Here is a 12,293-nt window from a genome sequence, read left to right as displayed (position 1 = left end):
AAGGTGCAGAGAACCACGGCTCAACCGCAGCATTGCTGATGCTGACACCCCAGCCCCACGAGCCCCTCTGGAGCCCCCTCGGGTGGAAGAGTCTTGTCCTCTTCTGAGAAGGTCAGAGACAACCCTGCCCCCGCCCCAGAACCACCCCAGTACCAGCTCGTGCCCGCCCCATACCTGCCCCAGCGCCCGCCTCAGATAAAGGGTTTGATAAGCTGCAGTGTTTAGGGGAGGGGGGGAGTTGCAAGGTCAGATCTGCATTTCAGCAAGATTGCTCTGAGCAGGAGAGAAGATGGTTGGAGGGGGATAGAGCAGAGGGGCCGGAGATGGGGGCAGTGGGAGATGGCAGGGTGCTTTGGGGCTGGAAGGAGTTGGGGCTCCCTTGGGTGTGGGTGAAGGATGGGGAGAATCAGAATGATGCATTCACTCATCTGTGCAGTAATGGATCTGCTGGGTGCCCAACAACACGGAGCAAAGGAAACTGGGCATTTGCCCAAAGGAGCTGAGAACTTGTGTCCACACAAACACCTCCACACGGATGTTCACAGCAGCTTCATTCATCATCGCCAAAACCTGGAAGCAGGATGGCCTTCAGGAGGAGAATGCATTAATAAACGGTGGTGCATCCAGACAAGGGAATATTATTCAGCACTAAAAAGAAATGACCTATTGACCCATGAAAAGACATAAGGGAAATTTAACGCTTATTACTAAGTGAAAGCAGCCCATATAAAAAGGCCACATACTGTATGATTCCAACTACACGACATCCTGGAAAAGGAAAAACTATGGAGAGAGTGAAAAGATCAGAGGTTGTCAGGGCTTGGGGGAGGGAGGGGCGGACAGGCAGAGCACAGAGGAATTTTAGGGCAGTGACAATACTCTGTAACACTGAAATGGGGGATACATGTCATTATACATTTGTCCAAACCCACAGGACATACAACACCAAGAGTGAACCCCAATGTAAACGATGGACTTTAGGTAATAATAATGTATCAGTATCGGCTCATCAGCTGTGATGAGCTGTAACACTCTAACGGAGATGTTCATAATGGTAAAATTATTAGGGGAAGGGAGCATATGGGAACCGCCTGTACTTTGCTCAATTTTTCCGTGAACCAACTGCCTTAAATGTTTTAAATTTTTAATTAATAGACTTTTAAGTCTATAAACTGAAAAAAAAAAAAAAAAAAAAAAGCCAGAAAAATGGTGGGGGCTGGCCATGGCTCCTGCCCCAGGGCCAGAGCACCTCACAGGGGCCTGCTCATTGCTCTCACTTGTCCTCTCTGTCCTGGCGAGGTGGCCTCGGTGCATCTTCCTCCTTCTGAGGACATGGTTCCTGGGAAGCCACCCACTGCGGGGTCGGAAGATGGCGCGCCCTCTCTCCGCTGGGCATAGGGCCACCAATGGAAGGAGGCGCAGTGGCTGTGGTCCGGCCCGCGGCCTGCCGCATCCCCGAGGGGATCTGGCTGGCTGGAGGCCACAGGGCATCAGAGCCCAGTGTTCACCGCCTGCAGTCATCCAGAACAGACCTGCAGATCCTCAGGAGGTGGGACAGGCAAGAGCCGAGTGACCAGTGCTTTAGGATCACCAAGAGTGGGATGAGACCACAGTGCACGGTTTCAGTGAGGAAGAGTGCTGGGTGAGCCAGGAGCACAAGCGTGACTTTGGGTGACAAGGAGCCACACCTCCCATGCCATTGGCATGACAGGAGTGGGAGCCAGCACAATCAGCGCACGAGGACAGCCCGAGGCTGACAGAGACACCTGGTCATGAACATGGCCAGGGCTCCCCATCTCGCCGGCCCAGACACCACAGTCGCAGAACACAACCCAGGACGCAGCCTGGCTCCTGTGAGCTGTGCGCGAGTGGAGCCGGCGGGGATGGCCCCTCGGCCCCTCTTCTGGGCCAGGATAGAGAAAGTGAACAGACACCAGGTGACGAGGCCGTACAGGGGCAGAGTTCCTGGAAGAACAAGCCAGGAGCCCGGGCAGCAGTGTCTTACTCGTTTATTTCATGTTTAATCTCAAGAGAAAGGTAAGTTAATTTATGGAAACAGATTTTATTTTTGAAGTGAAACTCACAACATCCTGAAAGGAGAGAAGAGAAAGTAAGCAGCGACTAGGCAGGCACCAAGTCACGTAGCAACAGGGCCACAGCCCCAGCACGGTGTGGAGGACGATGCTTCCACGTGGAGCCGGGGGAGACAACGCAGGTGTCCGGTGTGCAGTCGGCAGGAGCTCCACCATCACTCATAGACACTGGTGCTAGAGGACGGCAATGCTGGTTCTCCCGGAGAGGGAGCCAGCTGGCAAACCGCCTGCCTCCAAACAGTGGCCTGTCCCCGAGCCCCGCCTGAGGATGAACCGGGCGGGTCAGAGCAGTATGTGATACTTCAGAGCCCTGGGCACCCTGTTGATGACCAGCCTCCCATCGTAACTCAGGGAGGCGAAGAGCCAGGGGTCGGCCGAGGACCAGTCCACAGCATACACGCTGTCCTCGTGCTCCTCGTAGGTCGCGATGACGCTGTCCTGCGGGGGCTCCTGACTCCTGCAAGGCACCAGAGACCCACGTGAGTGAGGCAGGGCGGCCTGCACGGCCAGCGGCACGAGCCTCGGCGTCCGCATCCGCAGGGCAGGAAGAACCCCAGTGGCCCATGTTGGGCTGATGGTGCACTCTGCAAGAGCACATAAACCCCCCACAGCCATGAAGAGCGGTGTTCGCAAGTGGCTGATGGAAATCCACGTTCCACCTGTCTTCTCTGGCTTTGGAGCAGTGGGTACTTGGGGGGATCTACGAGGCACCTCTTTGCTTCATGGGGCAGTGACGTTCACAGGGCTGAGTAAAGAATGAGGAGAAGCCCCTGTGACGTCTGAGCGGAAGGGAGCTTGGGGACTGGCCTGTGCAGCCCCTCAGCACGTGGAGGAGCAGGGGCCGGGCGTAGGGAGCCCGCTCAGGGCCAGGCAGTACAGAGCTGGCATGACACCTGCCTGTGAACACAAGCATTGCAGGCCTTGCCTGCCTGCTGACTGGACATGACAGGCTCTCAGTTCCGGGGCCTGACACCCAAACTGCCCAGGGGCAGGGGCCACTCTCCACCTGGCCTGGGCTCCGCGGGCCCTTTCCTTCCCATCTCACAGACAGTGTCTACTCTGGGAGCACATGGAGCCCTCCATGCCCTTGGATTCTCTGGAGGGAGACACGGCTTCTCCCTGAGCCCTGCCCACCATCCGCTCCTGCCCTGGAGTCAGCTCTGTGCTCCACCCGACCCCAAAACGCATCACCCTGGGAGGGGCCGTCAGCGTCAGCTAGGGCTTTGCTACCAACACCACATAAAATCCTCTCAGTTCTGGTCTCCTGAACTCAGTGAGACCTGTGGACAAGCCACAGGAGCAGGCCTGCAAGAAATCCGGGGACACCAGGTGTTGGTGTCATGGCACCAGGCACATCCGCCAGCCACAAGCTCCCTCCTTCTTCACATGCTTCTCTGCACCGCCTGCGTGGGGCAGCGCCCGTGAATCACACAGGTGCCACTGAGGGGCAACCAGCCTCCACCCAACAGGGACGGGACACGGACTCCGCCTGGCTCTGAGCAGAGGACAGTAAAGAACACCAAAGCCAGCTGCGCGACGGGAGACCGCTGGACTGACCCACTGCAATTCTGTCTGAATATGTGTTTCTAGGTGTTGGAACAGAAAGGCAGTTGAGTCAAAAGACACAAATTGGCAGACTGCCACCGTGGAGGGGGCTCCAAACACAGATATCTTCTCATGAAGTGATTCTGGGCTACGCTCAGGTGGCAGAGGAAGGATTCAGACAGAACGGTGGACAGAACCTCAGAAGGACAAACTCCTGCTGTACTCAGGGCTCAAATGCTCCACTTGACTGCGTTTGCTCCAGAAGCTGCTCCTCTGGAATCCGGGAGACGTGACTCCGTGGTGGCGTCTGAGCCATGCTCACTCACAATGGAGGAGGCAGCTGCCACACACGAAAAGGAATCCACTCCAGAAGCCAGCGGCATCTCCTTCCGATACCCACAGGGCCAACAAAAAGACCCCGGGCCCTCTCCACTTCTTTCTCTCACCTGGGGCAGCCACAGCCGCGCTTGGCTCACAGCCAGGAGCCCCAACGAGGGATAGGTTGCCCTGCTCTGCACTAACCAAGAGTGTGACCTGCCTGAGGCCCGAATCCCTGGGACCCCTATGTGTCTCAGGGATGCAAGCCCTGATTTGAAGAGCAAGCCCTTGAGTGGATGCAATTAGGATCGGAACACTGTGCACAGGAAAGAGACTTTGGAAAATATACAACCAGGATGGTGGGACCGTGGAAACATGCATTGGAGTTTGGCACACTCTGTGTGAGCAGACACAGGGCTGGGGCTGAGGGGGCTGGCTTGGGTTCCCAGTGCACCACTGGCCAGCGAGGGCCAGCAGGCCTCACCTCTGAACCACACACCTTGAGTCCATGACAGCAAGGAAGGATGCCAATAGTGAGCTCTCTCATGGGACTATTATGAGGATCAATGAAGGTTAGTTTTCATGACCACTCAAGTTTAAGTTTAAAGACTAGTGACAGTCTTTAAAATCTTATGTACACTGTTCAATAAGGCAATGGAAAGACATTGAATAGACACTGATCTTAGAAACCACACCAGAAGGCGTCAGCTAACCTAACCCAACTCCAGCGCCCCATGTCTGGCTGCTAATCAGCTCTAGAACCGTGACTCCGTGCCTGCAGGGGGGTGCCATCTGACCACACACCGTGTGACATCAGCCACCCGGATGCATCGACGGTTTGTGAGAAAAGGAAGCCCTGGACCACAGAGCCACCCGTGAAGGTGAGTGCTCTTACTTCTCCTCCGGACGGCGCTCCTCCTGGTCACTCAGGTCGTCGTCATCCACCAGATGGCCGAAGGGCTCGGAGGAGATGGACACCATGTTGGAAAGGATGACCCTGCTGTCACTGCTGCCGGTGAGGACGAGCTGGTCGTGTGAGTGGTTGTAGCGGACACTCCACACCCTGGAAGGCAAGGAGACGATTCTAACACACCGACAACTGACCCCAAATTGCACAGCCTGACGTGAGGTAGTTCCCAGCAGATGGGCAGGCTTATTGTCTGTTTCTCTAAAATCCTCTCTGAAATCCCAACAAACAGAGATGAGACCAAAAGGCAGCACAGACCTCAGAGGGAGAAGGAGGCTTACTGCTCAATATTCCAGACCAGCTTTCTAAAATTCTGAAAACAAAAACTGCCCAGAAGCAAAACATGGCTTAGGGATAACCTGTGCCATGAAGCCAAACCCCAGTCAGCCTCCCAGAACAGCTGCCATGGGCTCAGGAGGGCATCTCGGGGCTGGGTCACGGGGCCCAGGCTTCCTCTGACACACACGCCCAGGGAGCTCAGGGAGCAGAGTCGCCCGCCATGCAGCAGGTCTGCAGGCCCAGCGGGCAGTGGAGAGGGCCCACATAGCCTGCAGGCAGAGGCAGGGAGGGTGGGTGCTTCTCCTCGGACTGCAGTAATTACAGTAACTTACTGAATTCGTCCAAACTGTATACTAGCATTCTGGGTTTTTCAAATTTTCTGAACTCAGAACAATATCGCTTCTGGTAAGGAATGGAAAGAATTCAGAGCCGTAGACCACAGAAGGTCTATGATGTGCCCCCTTGGCCTGAGCGAGGACTCCTGAGCACAGCCTGGCTCTTACTCTTCTAAAGGTTCCTCTGTGTGCACACACACACACAACCACGCACACACATGCACACAAGCATAGACACACACACTCACAGACACACAAGCATGCACACACACATGCACACAAGCATGCACACAGACACAGGCACATATGCAAAAGCACCCACTTTATGTGAATAAAAACTGGCTCATACTATGCACACTATTCTGCGACTTGAGCCCTTCACTTAGCAAAAAGTACCCGCTATATAGTAAACATTCAGATATTTTGGGAAGAATGACTGATCTTGGGCACTCCCCATATCTGTACACATGGTTCTTCCTCATTCTCTTGCACAGCAGCACAATCCCCATTGCATGGATGTCACTGGATTGACCTAACCAATCCCCTATTGATGGGCACTCGGGCAGTTTCCAGCCTTCCTGCATTGCAAACGATGTCGCGTGAACATCTGTGCACATTTATTTTTGCATATTTGAACCAGCGCTATTTCAAGAGAAAACAGAATCTAATGTTTTTCTTCTTTTCTCACGTTTATAAATCACAAACATTCAGATTTGGAATTAGTGTTTCTTTAGGAAAAATAAAACTGGTTGATTGAATGATTCAGAGCAGCACAAACTAAGCTGGTTTGTGCCTTTCCGAATGGAAGAGTAATTAGCAAAATAAATTACATAATCCCCTCTTCCCCAAAGCAGCAGGCGAGAAGTCACTACCAGTGGGAATGCTCCTCCAGGGTCTTCACAGGCTCAGTGACGTTCCGGGTGTCCCAGAACTTCACCTTGCAGTCGTCCCCACAGCTGGCTAAGTAGTACTGCTTGTTGGGGTTGAAGTCGAGGTCCCGCACCAGCTGCCCGTGGGCGTTCTCTATGCAGTATATCTGGCTGAGGGAGAAAGAGAAGAGCACACATGGCAGGAAGTGGGTTACGATAGGCCGCCGACTCCGCAGACTCGCACATTTCCCAGACCCCACATAACGCCCAGCCCTGGCGGACCACCTGTCCCCCGCTGGCATCCAGCCGGGGGCTCCCCTGCTCAGTGAGGCTGGGCTCAGGCGCCAGAAGTGGCTGCAGACACCAGGGAGCCTGGCGCGCCATCCGCGCCTCTCGCAGTGGTGACGCAGGCTGCGCTTTCTCCCAGAGCGCATCTGTGATCCTTGGCAGGCCATGCAAGTGACGCTGGTTTGTGGCTGTCAGAAACGTGACTCGGTGTCTCAAGACTGACAGTGAGCCAGAGGGACGGTGATGCCAGGGAGAGGCAGAGACAGATTTTGGGATTGGACACCCAACAAATTTCTGGAAGGATGCAGTGAGAAGAGAAAAGAAAAGAAGAACGGACAGGGGGTAGGCAGAACACAATGCTGCTGGAAAAGCTGTAACAACAACTAAGAAGCCGGTGCTCATTATGGCCAGGCTGCTCCTTCATCCATTCACCTACCTCGGATGCCCACAACGGGGGCACCTTCGCCACACCCCAGCACAACCCACGCCATCCACATACCAGACATGGACGGGGGGTTGGAAGCAGCCACACGGCTGTTTAAGGTACATGCGCACACACACACAAACATGGGCACAAATGCACAAGCACACACATGTGCATGCACACACACAGCTAGCTGAAGCCCTAACCCCCTTGGCTCCGGGCTGCTCCTTGCAGGATCTGAACTCAGTCAGCCCGTCCACCATGTCCACTCCTTCTGATGCCACAAACCCAACAGAGCAGTGGGCCATCCGTGAGGCTGGACAGTGGCTAAAAACAGAAGCCTGCACCGGGTCAGGGCCCGCCGTCCGCCCCAGCGTGATGTCCCATCCGCACTGCCCTCTCCACTTCCTCCCTCAGGTGGAACTTCTCTCTCCCGCAATCACTTACTCTCTTCTCGAGTCTGAAGGCCATCACCGGGTGTTGCCTTCATGTTTCTCTGCTCTCCAAGGCAGACAAGCTCAGCCCCCTTCATTTTTCTCCCCCGCATTGGATTTTCCAGCCCTAAACCACTTATAAATCCTGAACCAGTTTTTATATCCTTCGCCTTTCCAATATCCTAATATTTTTTCCTAAAATAAGACACCTCAAACCTTAAGAGTTTCCAAGCGAAAAAGGAAAACGTATAAAATTTAAAATCTGTCAAAGTCCTAAGGAACTAAGTCCTAAGGCAGTCACACACGCACAGAGTATTTACTGCGGGTTACTGCATGCTTTAATACAAAAGCATAGTACATTCTAGAAGAAACATTAAAAACACCCTGGCTAAATAAAAACCAAAGCTGTTTGCAGAAGCAGCAGCAACAGCCAATGACAGGAGCCATGGCGCCCCTTTGTTGCCCATCATCCCAAAGAGATGACCAGGCACAAGGAGGTGACCACAGGACGTCACCCCCAAAGACACGTCTGTTATCTTTGTGACAGGGTCTGTGATGTCAGTCTTCGAGTTTCTTGTCTTTAGATACTGAAATTCTTCACATCCTGGAGAAATGGACTCCAGTCAGGATGCTCTTCATGGTCTGAGTCCATGGCTTCCAGCTTCTGATTGTGAAACCACACAACCCTTTGTGCACATATGTACACACTAGAAGTGGCGATTATTTATTAGCCCAGAGTTTTCAGAGGGGCCACAGAACTAAATTTAAAGTTGTGCCCCTACCCTTGAAGGCAATACGGTTATTTCATGACATCCGTCTTTGCAGCTTAGTGATAAATTATGGTGTGCTGAGGGGATAAACTGTATCTTAAAAAAGCTTGCACGGGCTCCCGTTGCCATGACAACAGAAGTGCACACCATCATTCCTCTGCCTATCAAAACCACACCTGGAACAGAAAAATCACTCTTATTTGTTCCATTAGAACTGCTGGCTGTTGCATATAATGACTTAAATGACAAACTATGATTACCCAATAGGTGTGTATCTTGAAGGCACAGAAATGGGCACAGACCACTCCACCGCCTAACCAGAGGACTGCAGCTCTCAGCTCGTGGGCGCTAACCCCAGAGACCAAGAACTGGCGGTCCCCATCTCATCGTGAGGTGCTGCGAAAGCTTGATCTTCACCCTGATTATAAACTGCCACCGCTGAAGGGGCGGCTACACAGAACATTAAACAACCACCTGAGGAATGACGGTCCCACAGCAAAGCACACACCAGCTCAAGCTGGGAAAGAGAAACAAAACAAGATTATGATTTTCTATAAAAATGAGAGGAAGCGAGACAAGCCAGGTGTCCCCAGACACATCTGACCTGCGGAAGAGGAGGGGACAGAGAGAGCAGAAGGCACCCAGGGCGCGTCTGAGGGGTTGCACCGTTCACTGACCTCATGCTCCGCGTGTCCCACCCTCGGACAGCTGTGTCGTTCGCTGTGGCCACCTGGGTGCAGTTGTGATGCGGGCTCCACCGTCCCGAGGTGAACTTCAGCTGGCCCTTCCCTTCCAGCGACGCCGAACTGGCCAGCTGGGAATTTGGTGATGTTTTCAAAGGAGGAAGAAAAGAAAAGTAACTGGAACTCTTTTCTGAAAATTTAAGAGGATATCCTGTTCTCAGAGGATATTATTGAAAATAATTACTGAAAATGATTAGGAAGCTCTGTCTTTGTTTCCTTCCCTTAAAAGGCTAGAATGTTGGAACCTTATTTGGAAAAACCTATAAAACTGGGGACAGAAAAACCCAGAAAGCATATTAATAGAGCCTCTATGACAGAGGGCTTGCGGGTGTGTGCTTGGAGGTGATCTGCTCAGACTCGAAGGCAACAAGACGACATGACTCACACATCTGGCTTCTCCCCAGGACAGAGACCCAGCGATTCCAGACAAGAGAAGGACGAACAGGTGCGACCTGATCAGACATCGTCTCACCTCGGTCCTGAGGCCTCTAAATCCGCCACAGGGAGTTAATTAACCTCACAGGTAACGAGAAGACCCCCAGACACCCACCGGGACTGTCTCGGGCAGAAGCCTCCACCTCTGCAGAGTTGGAGAGGCTCTTGGCTATACGCCTGGGAGACGAGCTCCTTCTGGATCTCATTCGTCTCCCGCCCCACCCACATGCCCACTGGGATTTTATGCACAAAAGCACATCACACTGGCTACGTCACTTCCATTTTTGGTCTGAAAACCTATCCGCATAGCAAGTTCTAAAAGCAAGGAGAGTGCTCCAGGCCTGTGCACGTGCTAGTCCCCCACACGGCCCCTCAGATCCCAGCGTACATGAGTCCAGCATCACTTCAACACTGGCCTTGCTCTTAGGAGCCCTCAGAGAGGGGACCTGGAGCAGGCCACCGCAGCTCTGGAGAGAGGCCAGAGGGACGTTTAAAGGAGTTGCTGGGGCAGTTGAGCACCCCCTGTGAGCATCCTGGGTCCTGCGGCCCCATCTCAGAGCATTATGGGGCCCCTGCAGCGCAGGGGCAGTAGGAGCGCCCAGAACCAAGATGGACAGGCCTGGGGCAGCCCCATGGAGCGGCCGGTCAGGGCAAGGGGATTTGACTAGAAACTCAGGGGAAAACATCCCATTTCCTCTCCAGGGAGTCTGGCCTAGGTGAAAAATATGACAGTGGTAACATTTTTAAAAAACGATTTTTCAGGGTGAATTCCTTTCATTCTAGTAACGTTGCAGGGAGAGATCACAGGCCAAGGACATGCTGACCGCCCAGCAGAAGAAGTGCTTCACCTCTTCTTCAACTTGTCCCAGAAAACCTTTCCCCAGAACCACCAACGTGCCTGCCTTACTGACTTAGTATATCACACAGATGACGAGTCTCTAGTCTCAGCACACCTCGGCCCTCGCTCCACTCCTCCTGCCCGCACGTGTCCCCTCTCACGGGGACTGAAAGGCTGAGGTTGATGAGAACGACGGGTGTGTCTGTGCGGGCCAGCACCTGGGCAAAGGGCAGCCACACTGGGGCATCAAGCAAGGCAGTGACAGCGTCTCTAAGGAGATGCACAGGGGGTGGCCTGAGGACTGGGCGAGGCCAGGAGTGCATGCTGACGCTGCTACCACATGCCTTCCCAGGCGCGAGGGTGCCCTCCCGGGCCCAGCCCGCTGCCCACAGCCCCACGATGTGCTGGGCAGTCAAAGCAGGTCTCCCTGGAAAAGCGGGGCTTCTGTTTTATAACACCCCAGTCCCAATGTCCGGTGCCGTTCCACAGATGAAGCGCGACTTACTAGTCCTCCCTCCACAGAAAGTTAAAGGGCGATTTCTGGTCCACGCCAGAAATATGCACCATGTTCCTGCCCGTGGGGGACACGGCGCTGGGCGTGGCGGCGACAGGGAGAATGAAACAGGAATGATCACTAGAATGCCAAGTGGGCGGAAAGCACAGGCCCAGCACCTGGGGACTGGAGGGGATCATATCCATGCCGCCGAGGACAGGGCAGCTCCCGGGAGCAGTTGTCATGGGAGACAGGCCTGGGGGTGACTGGAATACGGAAGGCACAAAAGGCAGGCAGCGCAGCAAGGGCAGAGGCAGCAACCAACAATGAGGACATGTCAGGGAGCAGAGCCCCCCAGCCCCCCGGCCAAGGACGGCAGGGTCAGTGGAAAAGTGGGCTGTGGCCATGAGCCAGCCCACACGAGTGCAGGGAGTCCTCAGGAACAGAGAGCCAGGCGCAGCACCTGCCGGGGAAGATGCGGCAGAAGTGGAGGGCAGTGCCGGAGGCCGGGAGAGATGTCAGGAAGGACAGAGCAGCTGCAGGAATGGGAAGGAGGCCACCGGCTGAGCCAGAGCCTGGGTGTCCCCAGCTCTCAGCAGGAGGACCACGGAACACGAGAACCCAGGGGTCTCAGGGCAACCTCAGGAACCACGCGCCCCAGAGCCTGCCCTCTCCTCCTCCTGCCCCTGTCCACCCACTCCAGGCCTCCTCTCACCCTCAAGGCCGCCCCCAGGCAGGGCAACAGGGCCCAGAGCACCTGAGCTTGACCCTCCAAGGGCAGCACTCACAGAAGGCAGAGCTGATCCGAGACTCACCCCAAAATTCCTCAAGAAGGACACTGACAGCTCAGCTGGGTCAGGAGCCCATCAGGACCAGCCAGCAACACTCAAGCGGAGGGGTAACAAAGAACCAGTGGGTTGTGTGGACTGTGCGGGGCAGGGCAGCATAAGAGGGGAAGCTGTGTGGATAAAATGGGGGCGGCTGCAGCCCTCTCCTCCCCAGCACCAGGTTTCACAGCTGCTCTTTCTTTGTTTTTGCAGCAGGGGAAATTCAGTCCAGGCACAGGGTGCACGGCGAGGGAAGCTTAGCCTGGATCATCACGGAGACCCTGAGTACTGGCGACTCCAGGGGAGGCCTGGTCCCGACGTGCAGCTCAGAGGGGACCACAGAGCATGCAGGCCACCACACCAGAGCCACCACCGCAGCCACAGAGGAGAAAGAAATGGCGGGGGAGCCTCATGACCTGGGACCTAAGTTGTCAGCCACAAGAGGCGGGTCAGTGAGAGCCCATCTGAGAGGAGGTCAAAACAGATCCTTCCAACAGCTGTGAGGGAATGTGGTCAGCTAAGGAGGAGGGTCAGTGGCAACATTATCTCAAATACTGACACGGTGCCAAAACAGGCATTACTACAGGCAAAGGAGAGCTCACCCCGGCTTTACCTTCTCCAACTTACTCTCAGGT

The 12,293-nt window shown here is 54.6% G+C and overlaps 1 protein-coding gene across 6 annotated transcripts in view; it reads right to left on the bottom strand.

Moving 5' to 3' along the window:
- Positions 1–1,992: 1,992 nt before the first annotated feature.
- The window catches only part of EIPR1 (EARP complex and GARP complex interacting protein 1), a 135,895-nt gene continuing 125,594 nt past the window's right edge, over positions 1,993–12,293 (bottom strand). For all 6 annotated transcript variants that reach the window (XM_014866799.3, XM_070512666.1, XM_070512668.1 and 3 more), the window contains 4 exons: positions 9,000–9,136; positions 6,410–6,577; positions 4,852–5,019; positions 1,993–2,550 (listed from right to left, as the gene is read on the bottom strand). In XM_014866799.3, coding sequence (XP_014722285.1) covers positions 2,376–2,550; positions 4,852–5,019; positions 6,410–6,577; positions 9,000–9,136 — 648 coding nt within the window. In that variant the 3' untranslated portion in view covers positions 1,993–2,375. The remainder of the gene's footprint in view (positions 2,551–4,851; positions 5,020–6,409; positions 6,578–8,999; positions 9,137–12,293) is intronic.

The sequence above is a fragment of the Equus asinus genome, chromosome 6, assembly GCF_041296235.1.
Source record: "Equus asinus isolate D_3611 breed Donkey chromosome 6, EquAss-T2T_v2, whole genome shotgun sequence".
In the NCBI taxonomy this organism is placed as follows: domain Eukaryota; kingdom Metazoa; phylum Chordata; class Mammalia; order Perissodactyla; family Equidae; genus Equus; species Equus asinus.
The sequence above is the reverse complement of the archived record's forward strand: the minus strand, read 5'-3'. Positions and strand labels throughout refer to the sequence as shown.